Here is a 20,938-nt window from a genome sequence, read left to right on the forward strand (position 1 = left end):
TTAACAAAAATAATTGAAAAGTAATTATCCCTAATTAAAAAAGAAGATGTTTTCAGGAAATGAGTATGATAATATGGAGTAACATTATTACTAAAAGAAGAACTGAAAAAAATAATTATATTGTAAAATCTTGCTTTTAGCCCCCGTTAATAGTAAAGTTTATACAGAATATAGTAATATACATATAAATATACATACTGGTACTATCTTTTCCATACCCAGTATTTCCAAATTAAAAATACAAAATATTATACCATAATAAAAAGATAACTTGTAATGTTATTCTTATTTGTATACAAAATAAAAACAAAACACACCTTTTATAATTATAATTTAGTCTTTTAACCTTTATACATATTACAAGTAAAAATTTAAACTACATTTATGTTTAACTTTTATAAAATATTTTCTTTTATAATTAAAAAGATATTTATCATGAAGTAATACTATTAAAACATTTAAAATAAAATTTTACACAAATGAAACAAAAATAATTACTTCTTTTTTTTTTACCTCTATACAGTTTCATAAAAATGTTCAATAATTTTTTATTACTTTTTTTTTACCACTAAAACAAAATATTTTTTTGGACATAAATATACATCAACCATATGTTATGGTAATAATTTTTGTGTTGCATTAACATATTTAAAAAGTTTAAATTAAAATAAAAAAAAAAATTAATAAGTATACATTAAAAATATTTTTACATAAAAAAGATTTTTTTTTTTATTTTAATTGTATATATAAAATTAAATTTAATATAAAATATTCTAACGTTAAAATATATTCAAATATTTAAAATATTGTTGATTAATATTTTATCTTTGAGAGTAGTAATCAACTATATCAATATAAAAAAGTTTGTAAACAACATTTCATTTCAATAGATGGTTTATTATGATAATAGGTAAAAAAAAAAATAATTGAAAAAGTGGCATTTTAATGGAATTTGATATCGGTTTTATTTTAAAATGTATTAATTTTTAATGTATATAAAGATTAATAAAAAATGCATTAACATAATAGTGTATCCGAAATAAAACCTTTTTTTTTTTTTTTGTTTATTTATTATTAAATTTTATAAAATAAATTTTTATCATCTACCTTTATATTCATTAAAAAATAAGAAAAAATGAAATACTATATATATAAAAAAAAAAATTTGCATCCATAAATTATTTTTATGGCAGTTTTAATAAATTAATGTTAAAATAATGTAAATATACATTTGCAATAAAAGTGAATATAATTTTTTTAAATTATAACTGTTAATAAACTTATTTTGTCTTAATTATATATAAAAAAAAATTAAAAAACTATTTAATCATAATAAATTATTTAACTACCACTACCAAAATTGAAAAAAAAAAAATTATTTTTTTTTTAATATATTTTATATATGTATATATATAAATGAAAAATTCTTGCTGCTTTTGCGATAAAGAAAATTTTATTTTAACCAATATTTAAAAGTGCCTTTTAAACTTTACACTTGGAAATTAATATATTTCCTACTTAATAAAAGAAAATGGATAAAACATAGGGTAAAGTTAAAGTATATGTTAATAACTTGAAACCTCAAAATCATTCTTTTGTTGATGTAAGAGATAAAGAAGAGAGTAATAAATAAAAATAAATAATTTATATAAGTGACATATGAATGCATGTAGTTAAAATCATATGATTCTACTTTCTCTTTACATTTTTATCATCTTTTAAAAGTGTGAACATGACTTTTTTTTTTTTAAGGCAAAGGAAATAAAAATAAATGGTTATATTGACCTTTTTGAGAAAAAAAAATATATATATATATATTTACAAACATTTTAATTTTTTTATTAATTTTTTTATCAAAACAATATATATCCAGTTATTGTGGAATGATGAAAAATAATATAAAGAAGTTTTTTTTTTTAATAGTAAAAATATTATGATTTTCACACTATTTTTCTTTTGATTATGTCTCGTCAACTATAGTTTTATTTTTTTTTTCTCTTATTTTTTTCTTTGTTTAATACACACTACTATAAAACAACAAGCAGTTAGTGAAAATTAAAAAGTTAAGCTTTTAATAAAAATGTATATTTTCTTTCATAATTTTCTATTTATATATAATTATTTTGAGGTATGAAAAACAAAATATATGTTTTTTTCAAAATTATACTAAAGAAAAAAAAATCATAATAAAATGATTCTTCAAAAAAAAATAATATATTTTATATATATTAAGTTAAACCATAAAAGAAATGTATATGCCTTCAATTCATATAAAATATTTTTTCTCATATTCATTTTGAAAACTATTATATTTATATTGAAATATGAAACTTATAAGAGGTTCTTTGAGATTTTAAACATTAACATATATCTATAGGAAAAATGTAATGTAATAGTTTGTTCCCTAATAATTATGAGTATGATGAAAATATAAATGTTATATTAATGATAAAGAATAGATAATATTATCTTTAATTAGAAATTACTCTTTTTACTTTAAAGTACTTAAATATACAACAATCATCTGTTATTTAATGTTTTTATTTTTATTCAATTACACAGGTGATGATGTAGTGGATTGTTTAATATTTTAAATCAAAGATGATGAAAACGATAAATAGGAATATAATAAAAAAAAAAAATTTAAAAATATAATGATAAATTGTAAAATAAATTATAAAATATTTTTAATTATTATTTTTACTTGTATAAATATATTCTTTCATTTATGTCAAATAATTAATATATGATCAATAACTTATTTAATAATTTGATACATAATATTATAATGAAATAATAACTATCTTTTATTAAAAATTATTATTATTATTATAACCATCCTCTTTTCATATATTCCTTAATATTTTTACACTTTCTGTCTTTTAAATACTTCTTTCTTCTTTACCCCTTTATAAAATTATAACTTCAGATTGTTTGTATGTTAAATAATTTTCTAACTTAACAAACACAATACACTTCTCCTCCATCAAAGAAGAAACACATTTGGGATGTTCTATTTAGAAAAAGAGGTCTATAATATATATATATATATATTTGTAGTTTTGTTATTTATCAGATGTGTGTAAAATGATAAAAAATCCAAAAAAGAAATATTTGTATACAAACTTTATGATACAAATATATATATATATAGTAATATGCAATAATTTTTGTTATATAATTTATGAAAATGTTATCAATAAATAAGATTAAATCTCAACTTTATTTTTAAAAATAACTTTTTTTTAATATGAGATTTTTAAAATACTACACAATTAAATATATCAAGATAATTTTATAAAATATTCTTTTTTCTAATTAACATAGTAATAAAATGATAAATATATTTTATAAAAGGATATTAAAAATAAAATTTTTTTACATTAATATAAACATTTTTAAATGATAAATAAATAAATTATGTTTCAACAATACAATTACCTTTTAATTTTATATATATAACTTTATGGAGAGATTTATGGTACAGTAAACATATTTAATAGAGAAAATATTGTATTTGTATAATTTCTCAATATAACATTATCAAAAAGGCTTTGTTATGAAGCAATATTATCTATATTATACATGTATATAAATGAATATATGAGTAAAAAATGAAATAAAATACACATAAATTTTCTGATGCTCATTGAAGCGAATGAACTTAAATGATATAAATATTTTTAAATTTTATACAATTTATTATCAATCATTCTTTTTTTTCATTCATATATTTTTACTTAAACTAAATTTTTTTATTATTATTATTTATATATAAAATTATGATAAAAGATTATACATTTTCGTAGTTTATTTCTAATAAATAATTATTCATACATTTTATATATATCATATATACACGTATGTAAAGAATATTTTTTAAAAAAAATAATAAATTAAGTCTATGACTTCATTTTTAACAATTATATTTATATATATCAAATGGTAATAGTTGATAAAATAATTTTAAACAAAATACGTGAAAAATTGTAATTCAATTTATGAATATAAATATATACATTACTAATTTGTCATATATATTAAAATTACAATTAATATCTATATAAACTCAAATATATTTTTCTTAAAAATATTTTTTATTTGGAACACTAAAAAAGAAATATTTTGATAAATAAATTATTTTTTTTTTTCAAAAGTATAAAAAAAAAAAAACAATATAAATAAATAAAACAAGAATAGTGTTAAAATTACAGTTATTTGGTTTATCAAAAACAAAGTAGATAAAATCTCTTTTAAAATTATAATTAATACTTTGAGTTTGTCAATTTTATCATCCAAAATATATTTCATATACCAGTACAAAAAAAAAAGTCAATTATCTCATTTTTTTTAATAAAAATTTTTTTTTTTGCCTTTTATTTTATAAATCTCAAAAATGATAAATATTATTTATCATGTATAAAACTTAATTTAAATAATAAAATAAACTAATATTACTTTAAACTAATGGTAACTAATTTTTTTCTGTTCTCTTTAAAAATCACTATTTCCATCTATAAATATTAAAAAAATCTGTTGAAAAATTTTGCAAAAAAAAATTAATATTTATATTTTTAAAAATTCAAAAAGAGATAAAAAAAATGAATACATCTATTTCAAAATGACATTCCTCTCAATGTAAACGAGAAAACATAAGCAAAATTCTGATGTTTTTCTTTACTAAAACATTCTTCCAATATTTTAATCGATGACATTTCAATATTTCTTTTTGCCGACTGAATTTTCTTATTCAACCATCATCTTCTTTTTTCTTCTTATAACTGGGTAATCATAGTAAAGTCTGTTTATCTATAAACACGACAAAAGTGAATCTATCTTTAAAGTTACCTTCAGCTGCTCACTGGCCGCCAACGACAATCACACATATGATTATATATATATATATATATATATAAATATATTGTTTATATCTCTCTTCTTTTAAAATTATATTTCTTTCTTTATTTTTATTTCTATGATTTTCTTCATTTACACTACATGTATGTTATCTTTTATCATTAATAACCAAGGACCATGCTCATTCAAAACCTTATTATTATTTTCTTTTCTCTCTCTCTTCTATTTTATGTTCCATCTATCATAAAGAATATATATTAATATGAAAATTTCATAGTGACAATTATTTCCCCCACCAACATACATATAGAATAGAAGTGCAAGAAGTACATAGACATACTCCTATATTTTTGTTCTCTTCTATCTCTGCCTTTTCCTTTACTTATTAATTCCTCAAAACGTCCATAAAAAAAAATTTCATCCACCCGTCTTCTTTTATTGGTTATTTTACATCTGTGGGTGGAGCTTCCTTCTATATAAACCCTCTGAAATAGTTATTATTTCAGTTTCGGTTGACGAGATATAACACACACATACGTGAACATACGTACCTATGTATATGTCTTTTGACTCGTTAGTGTTTTTCTCATCATCGGCCATTTTTTTTTTGTTGGTTAATCACTTTTATATATGAGATAAAACTTTTAAATTACAAGGGCATCACTCTATACATATATCCTTTTTCTTATCAGTCATTTCCCTTAATATTAAGTAGTAGGGTCTTGAATTCTTTTACTAAGTAAAAGATGTATGAAACCTAAAAAGACTGGTTTAATCATACAACTAAAAAAAGTTTTCAAAACAATATTTGATCTTCAGATGAAGGAAATGATCCGGAGATTACAACTTTCAATATTACATAAAGAAATATGAATCTCTGTATCAACTTCATCCAATGATCATGATAAAATCTTCTTAGAAGATATTTTTTTCTTTATTATATCCAAATTTTAGGAAAAATATTTGACTATATTTATATTTTTTGTCTATCATTTATTATATAAAAATCACTAGTAAAAGAAACCCTTTAATTTTAGATATAATTTCATCTTTTTGTAATGAAATTAGTATTAATTATTCTTCAGAATGAATATTCTTTTATATTATTATTTATTGTCTTTTCGTAAAGATTTGCATATTTATTTTTAGTATACGGTTTTTTTTTTATACAATAAAAATAGTTTCCTTTATGTAAACTAATGCCTTTCTATTGACCATAATAATATTTCTTACACTTTTTTTGATTCACTTTATCTGACAATTACTTTTTATGTTCCTATCTTACTTCCTATCAATCTTTTCTTTACATAATGTATATATATATCATTTTTATATTATTAGTTATGCCATTTACTTACACAACTCATAATATTAATTTTTCATATTTTAGTTTTTAAAGATACTTCAAGTTATTAAAAAGAAGTGTAATTAATAAAGAAAAAATTATTACAACATTTATTAATAGAATATTATCGAGCTCTCAATAGAAAAAAAAGAACTTCGATAATAAAGGAAAACTTTAATAATCATTATTGTAATAGAAAGTTTTTTCCTGTTATTTTAAATCGTACCGAAGAAAGATTATCATCTTTCTCCGTTAAATGTTCTGTACTACCAATCAGTTCATCAGAAAAACAAAAAATGCCAAAGAAAATGAAGTCACATGAGGAAGCGGTTCCTTTTAAGGTAGGGTCATCATCTGCCTCATATGGAAGTTTGTCAGAGAATGACGCTGATGAAATGGATGCTGTATATCGTGAAAGAAGAATAGCTGAGTCTTCAAGTAGAAAAAGAAGTGGCCATCCTTTAAATAGCAGAATTATTACTAAGAATGGTGTAGCTATTATGAGAAAGAGAAGGAATATTGTTTTTAAAAGAAACAATAGAAGTAGAGGTGGTAGGAGAAGTAATCAAGATGGAATATATGAATCACATCAAATGTAAGTTATTTTTACACTCACACATACATACAAACATAAGTTATTTTAATATACTTTTCCATACTACATATAAATATATTTTATAAGAACAATATATATTATATAACAATTAACTAAGAGTTTTTGTTTTTTTTTTATTATTATTTTTGTATGTATATTACTATTTTTGACTATTGAAAAAAAATTATAGCACTATTTCTTGTTTATACATATACAAGTTATCTAATTATATTTATTTTTTTATTTTTAGTTTAACACCACGAAATGATGTAACATTGGTTGTTCCAAGAGCACCATATAATACCAATTCATTCTTAGCTGATGATATTGAACATAGAGAAAAAACAAAATCTCATGGTACATTTTTTATTAATTCAAATTATCGTCTTCGATGTTACTCAATGGGATCTGTTAATTTATCTGCAACTATTGAAAATCATGAATCTGATGATACTTCTGTATCATCTGATTATGAGGATCTAACTGAATTCAATCGTGAATATGATAATATTTTTATGGATCGTTTAAATTCATTGTCAAAAACACAACTAGCAAGTGAATATATAACATTAGAAGCTCGAAACTCTGAACTTAATGCTGAAATGACAAATTATTATAATGAAAATATGTTTTTAAAAAGAAAGTTAAAGGAACAAGGTATTCAATATGAAGATTTGATGGAAGAAACAATACCAAGGAAAAGAACGTTTAGTGGCAACAGTGATACAACTGACTCAACTTTGCCGAAAACCAATGACAGTGATGAAGGACCATTTTATGATTGCAAATTTGCTTCTCAATCACCAGTTGCTGTTTAACATTGAAAAAGAGAACAATTACCAACTACAAATTCATCTCAGTCTATAGGATCTTAAAAATTACTACATGCAGTAAAAACCATCACCTGCAATATTTATATATAATAGATAAGCAAGGTAAATATTTATATATACATATATATATACCTTGTACTACAAAGTTTTCCTAAAAAAAAAACCAACGAAAAAAAAGTAATGAAAAAAAATTTTTTTTGTAACAAATTATTTGCATTGGTGGTTTTTTTTAATTACTACGGGTGATTATTATTTTATTGTGTGAAGTTAATTTTATCAAATTTTAATTATGTTAATTTTTACATCATTCTTATTTTTTTATAATTTTTTATAGTTACATAGATTGAATATTTGTAGATGTTTTTTAGATAGTTAATTAGCAATTAAATGATTAAAAATAATGTTAACCTATTATTTATATATTTATCTTTAAAATTACATAGGTGAAATTTTAGCTAGTAAAGTGTTTTGTGATTTTAAAACATTTGGAAAACTTTTTTGTGTGAAAAAATTGCGCTAATTTTGAAAAACAAAAATTTTATCATCATATAAATATAGCTCCAGGACCGCAAAAATTATTTTTTTTTAAAGTAAATGGTATTTTAATAGAATTTTACATATGGGTAAAAAATAGCGTTATAAACTAATTTTTCCAAAAAAAAAGTTTAAAAAATCAACTTTTTAGCTTATACTTGTACAAAAAAAATTTTACTTAAATGAAAAAACATTCCTTGGTATTAAAAATATTTATTGAATGATTATAATTTAATTTGATTATATTTCTTGCTTTATGATATAGCGGTAAAAAAATTGTTTTATAATTTAAAAAAAATAAATATTTTTGTTTTAAATTTTTTCATCTTTGTTTTTTTTTATATGTTCAGATAGTATACAATTAATTGTAAATTATAATTTTTTAAATAATAAATAAAAATAAATACTTCTAAAAACAATTATTGTTTACTTTTGACATCAAATTTTATTAATATTTTTTAAGATAAAAAAATTCAAATGTCAGGTAAGGTTTAAAAAAATAATGTTTAAACAATTTTTTTTCATTTTACTGTTGTTTATATCAGCTATATCATAGCTCATTATTTTAATTTTAAATCACAAAAACTTTAACTAAACTGTAAATGTTAGCGAAATCTTTTTAATATATTCATAAAACATTTTATAATTTAAAATAACTTAATGATGTTTTTTTTTGATTTTACTAATGTATTTGTATGCAAAAAAAAAGTTAATCATCTTAAGAATGTTTCTAAATAATTTTTTCTGTCTATTTTCATTCATATAATTTTTAATTTAAAAATGGGCGATTTATAAATATCTTTTTCATTAAAATAAAATGGTATATATAATTTGAACATAGGAAAACACTTTTATATAGCTATTTTTTAAAATTATTTTTATGATTTAAATATTTTATTTGTAATTATCTATTCAGATTTTCGTTTACTGTATTTCTATAAATTTTTTATTTTTTCTAAAAGAAATCTTGTTGATTTTTTTATTTTTTTTTTAATTTTCAAAGAACAATAATTTTTTGAGTCACAAAAAATAGTTATTGCAATAAAAATGTGTTTCTCCAAAAAATTTTAAAAAATATATTTAGAAACAAAATGTTTTTATAGTATTCTTAAATATTAAACTAGTTATTATAATAATGAAAAAAATCATATTTAAAGTTTCGTTGTAACAGAAAAATAATGAGAAAATAAAGTATAGTTAAAAATAAAGTTAATGACATTTATTAAAAAAAGGTAATTGAAATTAAATAACATTAAATTGCAAAAAAAGTCTTTGTGAAAAGCATATTAAGGTTTTATAAAGAAATCTTAATTCTGAAACTTTCTAAAAGAAAAATAACAATATTTAAGTATAGTAATAAAATTTAAAAAAAGTATAAAATGAACATAAAGATTTTGAAAAAATTAAAACATATAACAATAATTAAAATAATTTAATTAATCCAAATGAAAAAAGAAAAGATTAGAACAATTATTTTTGAATCTATGTAATGGTAAGATGAGTAACCTCGTCTTAATAAGATTCTTGAAAAGTTTATAAAATCAGTCTTTAAATAACAAAACTAGGTATATAATTTTAATTGTAATTATAATAAAATGTATTGATAAGAAAGATAAATTTTTAAAAAAATTAATATATAAGATTTTGATTTTATTAAAAAACTTAAAAAAGATAATTGATTTAAAAAAATTAATAAGTTTTTTTAAATTAAAGATGACAAAAATTTAATTAAACAGAAAAACAGAGAAAATTTGGAAGTATACGATATCAAAAATTCAGAAATTAATACAAATTTGAAACAAAGAAATGAAGATTTAAAAATTATTTTTTAATATTTTATCCTATTTATACAATAATAAAAATTTTAAAATGAAGAATTAGACCTGAAACTTAATTTTTTTTTAACTCTAGTACACTTTTTTGTACTGCTAGAGCAAAAAGATAGTTTTAATAAAATTTTTGAAAAAAGAATTTAAATCGAATTAGAGTATCTCTTTCAATTAGTATATATAAAGAGTATTTATAAAAACATTAATTAACTTAACATTTACGTACAATGATAAAAAATAAACATATTATTTGTTTGTCAAACAGTACCAGTCTTCATGCGGAAAAAGGTGATTTGTTCTTCTTTCAAAATAGACTGGAATATGTATTTTATAAGATTCCAAATTTTTAAAATTTCCTTGAGGTATTCTTAAATATTTTGGTGGTAGTTTTAAAGAACCAGAGCGAAGTGACCATCTAATATTTCGGGTATCTAACCATCTTCTAAATAATACTTTGTCTTCATATGTAGGCATTATTCCTCGTTCACTATCTCTATATAAATCGTTACTTATAATATATGCATCTTTACCCAATAATAATCCTGTAGTGATTATAAATAGATCATCATTAGAATCTTTGGGCAGATTTAAATATATGACACCTAATTTTTTCAAAGTTAAATAAACATTTTGATTTCCTAAATGACGGGTAATAAAAACAACATTAGAAAAATGTTTTTTTAGTGAACTACAAATTTCAAAAAGCAAAGTTGAATTATCTTCATTATGAACAAAATTTAATCCATCAATTACAGCAGCGTAACGTTTAGACCTATCATTTGTAAAATAGTTCTTTTTGTATTCTAAAAGTTTTTCAAAATAATTAATTAGTGTTGTTTTAGTATATCCATTTCTAAAACTTGATTCAATTTTTTTTAGAAAATTATTAAAAATTTTTAGTAAATGATAAACATCTTCGTCACTAAGTGAAGGGTAAGGAAGTAGTTTTTCACCACATTGTGTAAAACCTTCGTTACTAACTTTTTCTTTAGTTATATTACATGTATCCTTTAGTAGCGATTTTAGATGTTTTGGTACAAAAAATTCATATCTAGAAAGAGGTCTATTCAAATATAAAAGAGATTTTAAAAGAAATCCAGGTCCATCTTTTTTATTTGGATTACGAAAAATATATTCTAATAAATGACGGTCATTCCAAACATTTAATTTAAATTTTTCCTTTATCTCATCTCCCATATCACATAATAATCCCTGAGATAAGGCTTCTTTAACAAAAACTTGGAAAAAAAACTTGCTTGGTATAAAGCTTTGATCAAAATCAAAAGATAATTTGTCAAAATATAAACAATTCATTATACCTTGTAGATCCTGTTTAGTTTCTTTTATAGGTGCTAACTGAACTTTTTTTTCCAAAAAATCATAAAATTTTTCAAATTTTTCTTTTGACATTTGAAAGTTGTATTTCATATAACTTATACCTTTTAAAAAATTATATAACATGCCTCCATTCCAATGAATTGAAGGACAAGAAAACAAACTGTCTAAAATATTTTCAATGTCTTTTGGACAATTTATTTCCATGAAAAAATCTAAGGAAGGAGAAACGAATTGACCGTTTTTGCTTAAAACATTCTCGATATAATTATCAGTATTAAAAGTTCCATCAACATGATCTTTTGTTATTTTATAAAAATTAGTAAAATTTTCAAAATCTTCATATGGATCATGGCAAAAAAGTAATGAACTTTTATTAATTTCATTTTCGACTCGAGAACAAAAGCTATGAAGTTTAATGATATAGCTATCCTCAAAATCCACCATTTTTTTTGTTTTTTCTTTTATATCATGTTTTTCAAAATGATTTTGATTACTATAGTTTCTATTAAAAACAAATTGAGTAAATTGTTTTTTGCTGTCATTCTTCCAGAAATCAATATTATTTCTTTGAAGGCTTTGTAAAAGTAAATTATTTTTTATTATAGAAGTATGATAATAATACTTAAAGATTGGCATCTAAAAAAATTTATTTTTAGATATTTTATTAATAAAATTATAAAATTACATTAATCACATTTTTGTTAAGTATTTTGTTTTTTTTCTGCCAAACAATGCGTTTTAATTGTCTATTCAGACTTTGAAACATTTTTTTCATCAGCTATCTCAAATCCCTCTTTTACCAATTCTTCTTTGTATTTTTCAAACTTATATTTTCTTATAAAATGATCAACCTACAAAATATATATTATTATTGAAGTTTTATTTTTTTTATTAAACAAACCCAAGAAACAGGACAGTTTTTTTCAAAATTTTTATATTCTAAGCGGCACTTATTAATATTTTCTTGATTTTTACCAAAACACTCCAAAAATATATCTCTCGCTTCGTAACACTTTTTCCTACTATCTTTTAAACCTACTTCAGAGGCCATAAAAATAATTTTTAATAATAAAAATTAATAAAAAATGTTATAATAAAAATTATTACTCCAATTTTATTTCTCTTCAGGACAATGCTCTTTTTTTTAAGTGTTTTATAAATCAATCAACAAATAATATTTTTTTAAATGAAATTTTATAAAACTATATAAAAAAAATATTTGTATTACTATTATTATATGTTAATAAATAATTTAAAAAAAAATTACATTAAAAAAAGATATAAAAATCTGACAAATGATATTCTTTAATAAATTATTTTCAAAAAATTATAACATTCAAGTGTAAGTATAAAGGGTATTTAAAAAATGACAGTACTAGTATAAAACTTAAAACGTATAAATATTTCTAATATAAAAATAAAAAAAAAAACGCTTTATTCAACTTAAACATTGGTTTTTTTTGGTAGTAAGTCAAATAAAAAGTGTTTTTTAATAGTTATAATTAAAAAAAACTTGTTATAAAATTAGTATTTCAAATTGATAAGATTAAATAACTTCAAAGTGCTAAATATTTTTTAATAGTAGTTTTTTATCTTTTTCTTATATTTAATGTATTAGAAATTTTAGAAAAAATAAAAAGATTTATATAAAATGTTTTTTTTACTGTTTGAGTATTGTTAATATATTTCTAAATATATTTTTTTAAATTTTTTAATGATTAATATAATAACATATAATGTTGTAATTTTTTTTATCATTACTTTACTTGTTAAGTCATATCTTTTTTCAGTTTTTTTTATTTAAAAAAATTAATTTTGTTTTTAGTTATAAAGTAATTAACTTCTTAATTTAAATAATACACGTGTTTTAAAAAAAATATTTATACATCAAATTATTGTTTTTAAAAAAATAAACTAAAATTATGTTAAATGACTGAATGTCAAAATTTATACAATATTTTTGATTATATGACAATAAACATTTTTTACATTATTATTGACAATGAAATATAATATTGAAAAAAATTATAATTATTTTTCTAATTTTATAAAAATATACAACTCAAAATAAAAAAATAATTTTAAGTTATGCATTGTTATTTATAATAATTTTTTTAGCTGAGTAAATGATTAAAAAATATTTGCTAATTTTTTTTTATAAATATTAAGTAAATAATATTAACATAAGTAATGAATAATGAATCTTATCACTTTCCTAAACATCTGTATTTAGAAAATTAAATATTTTTTTTAATAAATATAATATTTTAATTGGGGAAAATAATTTTTTAAACAAATAAAAATTATTTATACATTTAAAAATTATTTAAATATTAATATTATGTAATATTATAATATAGTTATTAAAAATTTTTAACCTTTTTTTTCTACTTCGTTAATTTTGACTGATTATGTGTTAAGTTAAACAGATAAAGATAATCTCTTTGTTTACATATTTTACCGTAATAAACAACTTTATTTTATAATAATAATCTCATAATTGAAATTTCAATAATATTGATGCAATATGTTAACTTCATTTATTTATTGTTAAGCTAAAATATATATTATTTTTCAAAAAATACATTTGTGAATTTAATCTTAATACATAAGAATAAAATTTATTTATTGATAAATTATTTTTAACAATAAAACAACTGATATTAAGATAAAACAATAAACATCTTTTATTTTAAATTGATATATAATTTAAAGAAGCATTTCAAGAGTCAATTCAAATCCACAAACAGGCATTCCTAGAGAAAATTGTTTTAGGACAAGTGGATGAAGACATCCAATATTACCAATAATAGAATTATCTGGTCCAACTAACTGACAACAACGATCTGGGAAAAATATTGGATTATCACCAGGCACAAATTTATAGCCATTTGAGGATGTTGTTATATTTAATGATATTAAAAGTTGATCTACAACTCCTCTAGCAATTTCAAAACCAGCAGTTGTATTACAATAAATACCAGCAATTTTTCGAATATTTTTAGCTCCCGTTTCTGCATCTTCATCTCTAACAACAACATCTTGAATTTCAAAAAGTTTAATTGGCATTGGAACAGTCTTATTATTTGAAAGCGTTTTCAAAAGGCCAGCAATAAGGTTTGTTCTGACAGCTTGGCAATCTCTAGTTTTTGGATTAGAAATAATAACCATGGATTCATCAAATTTTCCTGGTAATAAACTAATGTCATCTTTGGACATTAATGCAAATGTTAATGCCTCAGTATATCCCATACTCGACATAACAATTCTTAGTCTTTCTGTAATAGCACTCATGTTCAAAGGCAAACCATAAGTGACATCTTTAGGATTAGTTCTTATAATATTATCATAACCATATCCAATTCCAACATCTTCAATAATATCACATTCAGCTAAGACATCTGTTCTTGTAGCAACAGCAGAAACAACCAAACCACCGTCCTTCTTTTTAGATATGGTATGACCCATTTTACTTAAAACTTTAATAACATCATCATCATTTAAATTAACTCCTAATTTCTTATTAATAGTTTGAGTACATGTTTCAACAGTTAAATCCTTGTAATCAGGTGTTGAGATAATTTTTTTATCGGAGTCAGTATGCGTATAGTCAATGTATACCATTTCGGTAACATTCTTTTTCTCACAATACTCTGAAAAAAGTGCTGCAATTGTTTTGACAGTGGCTTGACATTTTTCAAAATCTGTTCCAGTACATTCAATAAAAATATTTTTTGTTTTTGCAGTTATTTTTGAATGATCACCATTGATAATTGGTGGTAATGAACATATAATTCGATTTTTATCATAAATAACTGGATAATAATCTTGTCCTTCAAGTATATGAAGATACTCCTTTAAATGAGAGTCAACAGAAAATTTAGCAAACATTTCTGGTGCTGTCATTGATACAGTATCATTTAATGGAATAAATTTTATCTCTTCAGGTTTTTTAAATTCATAAGTAAAAGGTCCTTCAAGTGTATCTAAATCATGAGTACCTATTGCTACTAATGTCCGCCTTCTACAAAGATTTTGATGAAGTTTTTCTTGAAGGTCAATAAGATTTTTAACTATAAAATCATTTAAAGTGACATTTTTTAAAACAGCTCCAACAACATATGGACGAATGGAAGATTGTCCTTTAAAATCTTCTTTAACAGTTATCTTATACTTTTCATTTTTTGTATCAATAACTTTATAAACAACACGTTCACTTTTTTCAAGAAACATTTTTAATGCTGTTACAAGTCCTTCATGACATAATAAATCATATCTGTTAGCTGGAATATCAATTTTATAAATATCAACTTCTACATCATTGCCTGTTTTTAATAAATTTTCATCCAATTCATCAACAGATTCTCTAACAATTTCATCTAGTTCTAATCCAAATCTGTCCAACAAATCTGACATTTCCTCATTGTCTTTAAAAGAAAACATTGATAAATTAATAAAAAAAAAATTTCATCAACTTACCGTAAACTTTTCCTAGAGCTTTGTCTAAAAATTCTTTTCTTAATGAAATTGTAGGCATCTTTTTTTTTAAAAAATTTCCTCAATAAAATTTAACAGGCTTTTTTCTACAGGACAAGTAAAATTTCTATCCCTTTGTTGGAAGCAAAGTGTAAAATTTCTATATCTTGAAGCTATCTTTCTGTTGACAGGTTTTCGTTGTAAGATATTAGTGCAAATATTTTCAAAATATGAGTGAATTATTTCATTTTTTTTTGTAAATATAAATAATAATGATAACATGTATTTTTTTTAAAACCATTTTTTGAATGAAAATAAACGAATATATTTTTGTTAACTTTTAATGTGTAAATTTTTATATAATACTTTCAAAAATAATAAGAGTTATAATTATTAAAATGGTATATAATATAAATAAATATAACTCATTTGTTTAAAAAATTAATCTAATTTGAAAAACTTAAAATAATAAGATAAAATTTTTTTTATACTTAAAATCTCGAAAACTATGAAAGATTACTTTCAAACAAAAACAACATATAAAATTCCTAACTATAATAATAGAATCTATTGTTAGAAAAAATGGATCTTTTTTAGAGTCAGTGACATACTGACGTGCTAAATTAATGAATAAAGTATTAAAAATTTTAATAACATATAGTAGTTAGAGCATTTGATAGTTGATAAGCAGTAAAAAAAGTTTTAGAAAAAAATTTTTTTTATATTTAAATTAAAAAAAAAAATCTTTTACATAAATAATCAAAACTATCATATAAATAAATTCTAAGATCACTTACTTTTATTTATTTAATATATTAGTTCAAAATTTTTATAAAATCATAATTGTATTTTTTTTTAAAATTGCACATATATTTAATATTCAAATTTAAAAAAAAATTTCTAATATATACATGAATCTAAAATTAAGCTATTGTTAATTTTTTTTTAAATTTATCTCATTTCAAAAGCTATTGAATGACTACAATGGCATTTTCAAATTTCAAAGAAATTTTTTTTTAATCACAATTTTAGATGTAGAATCAGAAATCTAGAATATTTTCAGCAAATTTCTGAATCTCTAAGATAAATAATTTTAAAACTATAAAAAATAAAATTTTAGATCCACTTTTTAATAGAAATCGAATGAAACTAATCCCATCTTCATAGGTTAAGTATTTACTGAGATACTGAAAAGTCGAGAACAATGAATATTTTAGAAAAATCTTCGCCCTTGGTCATATCTTGCTTCAGAATGAAGATAAATACAAGCAGATTTCTGCAATCGTTTTCAAATGAGTTTTCAAGTGGGGTCTACCTTCAAAATATTTTTATATCTTTAACGACTTTCGAGATATAAAAAATGGTGACAATGGATTACGCGCGAAAAAGTACCAAGCATAGTATTTCAAAAACGGTTGAAAATTTTAAAATGTTTTCAACGTAGGGTATACCTTAAATTATGAAAGAAGGCCAGCGCATCTGGTTTCATGGTTCTGTGACGTCATAAACTTGAGTTATCACTAAGTTCTTAAAACTTTTTTTTGAACATATTTCTTATCATATCTTCATTTTTAGAAGTCCTATAAAGATGTGAATAGGTTAAATGAATTTCTCGTAAAAAAATGATCTAGAATATTTTTTTTTTTTCAAATATCTCATTGTATCATGGAAGTCGAAATTTAGAAAAAAATATTCCCCAATTTCGCCCCTCAACTTTGAATCCTTATAACTCCTGAAGTTTCAATTTTCGAATATTGTTGATTATATGCAAAATTCATCCCGTTTCAAGGGCTATCGAATGACTATAATAGCATATTCAAATTCCAAAAAAAGTTGTTTTTCTTTGTTCACATTTTTAGAGGTAAAGTTGGAAATCTAGAAAATTTTCAGCAAATTTCTATATTTCTAGAAATAATGATGTTATAGCTATGAAAATTAATATTCTAGACCTATTTTTGAATAGAAATCGAATGAAACTGGTTTTAGCTTCATAGGATAAGTATTTGCTGAGATACTGAAAAGTCGAGAACAATGAATATTTTAGAAAAATTTCCGCCTTTGTTCATATTTCGCTTCAAAATAAAAATAAATGGAATCAGATTTCTGCAATCGTCTTCAATCAACTTTTCATATGGGGTCTACCTTCAAAATATTTTTATAACTTAAACCACTTTCGAGATATAAAAAAATGGTGACAATGGATTACGCGCGAAAAAGTACCAAGCATTGTATTTCAAAAACGGTTGAAAATTTTGAAATGTTTTCAACGTAGGGTATATCTTAAATTATAAAAGAAGCCCAGCGCATCAAGTTTCATTGTTCTGTGACTTCATTAACCTGAGTTATCGCTAGTTTCTTAAAACAATTTTTTAATCATATTTCTTATTATAACTTTATTTTTAGAAGTCCTATAAAGATGTGAATAGGCTAAATGAATTTCTAGTAAAAAAATGATCTAGAATAATATATTTATTTTTTAAATATCTCATTGTATCATGGAAGTCGAAATTTAGAAAAAAATATTCCCTAATTTCGCCCCTCAACTTTGAATCCTTATAACTCCTTAAGTTTCAATTTTCGAATATTGTTGATTATATTCAAAATTCATCCCATTTCAAGGGCTATCGAATGACTATAGTTGTATATTCAAATTCCAAAAAAAGTTGTTTTTTTAATTTTTATTAAAAAATAATTTTTAAATTACTTATTTTTGCTTAAGTATAAAAAATTTTTTTAAATCTACATTGTAATTTTAAAGAAAGTTATACATATGCATAATTTTCAAATACTTAAAGAAAAAATTTCTACTATGTCAGTGACTCAAAAATTAAACCGAAAAAATAAGTTTTTGAAAAAAATTTGGCTTTTAAAATTTTGAATTTTACAATTTGCTAGTTTTCTTAAAATTTGATTTTAAAAAAGTAGCCTCAACAATGAAATAGTTTCAAAAAAAACTAAAAATTATAAATAACAACTTTTATTATATTTCAATAAAAAATGCTAAAATTCAAAGATAATGATATATTTATTTTTATAACATATGTCAATATAAAATAATGTTCAGCTAATAATTAGGAATGATAATACTTTTAATTTATTGTTTTAAATTTATTTTTTTTATTGGTCTGTATCTGAGGTAAAATCTTCAGTTGCTTTTTTGTATGTCTTTGGAATAGATATTTGATCTACAGGAGCATAGTGTTTTCCAACTACTTCATCCCCGTTTTCACGTTTTGAATATAAAGATATATATCTTTCTTTTTCCTCTTCTTTATTCTTTCTCCATTGTTTTAATTTAAAATATCCATAAATTAATCCTGAAATTAGAATTATTCCAATAATAATTCCAATTATTAAAATATAAATATATGATGATCCTAGATCCATTGAAGTTATTATGTATGATTGTTAAAAAATATTCGGAATTTTTAAATCAAATTAAATATTAAAATATTTCTTTTATTACAAAAAATTTAATTATATTAATTTAAATATAAGCAATAAAAACATTTGCATATTAGTTTATTAATATTATTCAATTTAACAAATTTTTTGTTAAAACATTTAAAACATCATATTTCTTTATGTTTAAATGTTTTCAATTTCACCAATTATTGAAGAATCAACAACGAGCTCCACTTCATCATTAAGTGATTCAAAGAAAAAAACAAAAAAAATGAGAGCATCAGAGAAAGAAACAGAAGTAAAAAATGAATTAAATAGAATTAAAAAGATAATAGATGAAAAAATAACACCTAAAAGAGGATTAAAATTTAACAATAGTTGTAAACATCAAGTAAAAAATATTTTTTCTCAAAAAGATACAAATAATTTATCATTGGAAGATAAAAAACATAATGATGAAACACTAATAAGAGCTGCTGTTGAATTGGACAAAGATAATGAAATTTTAACTCCAGATACAGGAATTGTAACAGATTTTAGTATATCTGAAAAAATTATTCCATATAAGAATGATAAAAATGCAAGATTTTTTAGTTATGATGATATAAAAAAAATTGATAATTCTTTTGAGATTCCACAATCTAGTTACATTAATACAACTAGTCCAAAAGTGTACATTAATTCAATAGACACAGTTGATTCAACAATTGATGATAATAATGATATTTTTAATACGACAATGCTCGATGATGTTTCTGAAGCTATTCATGGTGTAATAGACGAAGTGGAACACAATGTAGATGAAAAAAAAGTTACATTTGCCGAGGAACTTGTCAAAGTCGATGATATTAAAGATAGAGAAGAAGTTTCTGCAGTTCATGATTATTATTATTACAGTGACGATGAACAAACTGTTTTTCATAATGATATTAATGATAATAGTGAAATTGATTTAGATGACAACTGTGAAACTATTGTTTCTTTATCTGAAGAATCAAGTAAAAGTATCAAAAAAAAATTAGATGATTCTTTGTCACAAGATTCAACCGGTACTTATGATCCTCTTGATTTGTTAGAAAATCCTGATCATTTTAATTTAAGTTTGTCTTCAACTAAGACAGCTTTTGAAATTGGTATACCAAAAAGTTCAAGAAAAGAAACATCTGCTTATTTGCCGATTTCTTCAATATCTAATGAAAATTATAATAATTTGAAAGATGAAATAATTAATTTAAAAAAAAATCAAGAAATATTACTAAATATGATGGAGAATATAATAGTAAATAATGAAAAAATGTTAGAAGAAGTAACAAGAAGTAGAGAAGAAATAAATGGAATGTTAAATAACAAAATATTTGAATTAGAAACAGAACTTGAAGCAGCAGATAAAGAAGTAATTGACTGTTGCAATCGTGCTACACACTATCGTAGAGTATATCTAGAGTTAGCAGTAGAAGGAAACAAAATAACTGTAGAAGATGCCGTTGGTCAAATGAATGATCCTTCTTATAATGAGGAATATTTTGAGAGATTTAAAAAAATTCCAGAAAATGAAATTAAAAGAAATTTATCATCTATTGACATGACTAATAAAAGGATTACAATTGAGAAATTAGATAAACCTTCAAGTAGTAATTCAACATTAAAAAGAATAAGTAGTTTTCTTAGTCCAAGAAAAAGTAATAATTAATATATATTTTTTTCGTTTAATAATTACATTCTAAAT

General features: G+C 21.2%; 5 protein-coding genes across 5 annotated transcripts; 2 read left to right on the top strand and 3 right to left on the bottom strand.

Moving 5' to 3' along the window:
• Positions 1-6,498: 6,498 nt before the first annotated feature.
• On the top strand, positions 6,499-7,615 carry SRAE_1000279300 (HEXIM family-containing protein; the record flags this gene model as incomplete). Its single annotated transcript, XM_024649910.1, has 2 exons — positions 6,499-6,797; positions 7,048-7,615. 2 exons carry the CDS (start codon positions 6,499-6,501, stop codon positions 7,613-7,615), a joined length of 867 nt encoding a protein of 288 aa, XP_024503740.1.
• Positions 7,616-10,239: 2,624 nt separating this feature from the next.
• Positions 10,240-12,382, bottom strand: SRAE_1000279400 (Hypothetical protein; the record flags this gene model as incomplete). Its single annotated transcript, XM_024649911.1, has 7 exons — positions 10,240-11,205; positions 11,250-11,260; positions 11,313-11,967; positions 12,017-12,052; positions 12,096-12,182; positions 12,233-12,270; positions 12,307-12,382. 7 exons carry the CDS (start codon positions 12,380-12,382, stop codon positions 10,240-10,242), a joined length of 1,869 nt encoding a protein of 622 aa, XP_024503741.1.
• Positions 12,383-14,040: 1,658 nt separating this feature from the next.
• Positions 14,041-15,868, bottom strand: SRAE_1000279500 (Probable phenylalanine--tRNA ligase beta subunit; the record flags this gene model as incomplete). The annotated part of the gene is made up of 2 exons (XM_024649912.1): positions 14,041-15,758; positions 15,811-15,868. The coding sequence occupies 2 exons, from the start codon at positions 15,866-15,868 to the stop codon at positions 14,041-14,043; spliced, it is 1,776 nt and encodes a 591-aa protein (XP_024503742.1).
• A 3,056-nt stretch (positions 15,869-18,924) lies between these two features.
• SRAE_1000279600 (Hypothetical protein) lies at positions 18,925-19,194 on the bottom strand (the record flags this gene model as incomplete). The annotated part of the gene is made up of 1 exon (XM_024649913.1): positions 18,925-19,194. The coding sequence occupies one exon, from the start codon at positions 19,192-19,194 to the stop codon at positions 18,925-18,927; it is 270 nt and encodes an 89-aa protein (XP_024503743.1).
• A 205-nt stretch (positions 19,195-19,399) lies between these two features.
• SRAE_1000279700 (Hypothetical protein) lies at positions 19,400-20,902 on the top strand (the record flags this gene model as incomplete). The annotated part of the gene is made up of 1 exon (XM_024649914.1): positions 19,400-20,902. The coding sequence occupies one exon, from the start codon at positions 19,400-19,402 to the stop codon at positions 20,900-20,902; it is 1,503 nt and encodes a 500-aa protein (XP_024503744.1).
• Positions 20,903-20,938: the final 36 nt, after the last annotated feature.

Source organism: Strongyloides ratti (assembly GCF_001040885.1).
Source record: "Strongyloides ratti genome assembly S_ratti_ED321, chromosome : 1".
NCBI classification, from domain to species: Eukaryota; Metazoa; Nematoda; class Chromadorea; order Rhabditida; family Strongyloididae; genus Strongyloides; species Strongyloides ratti.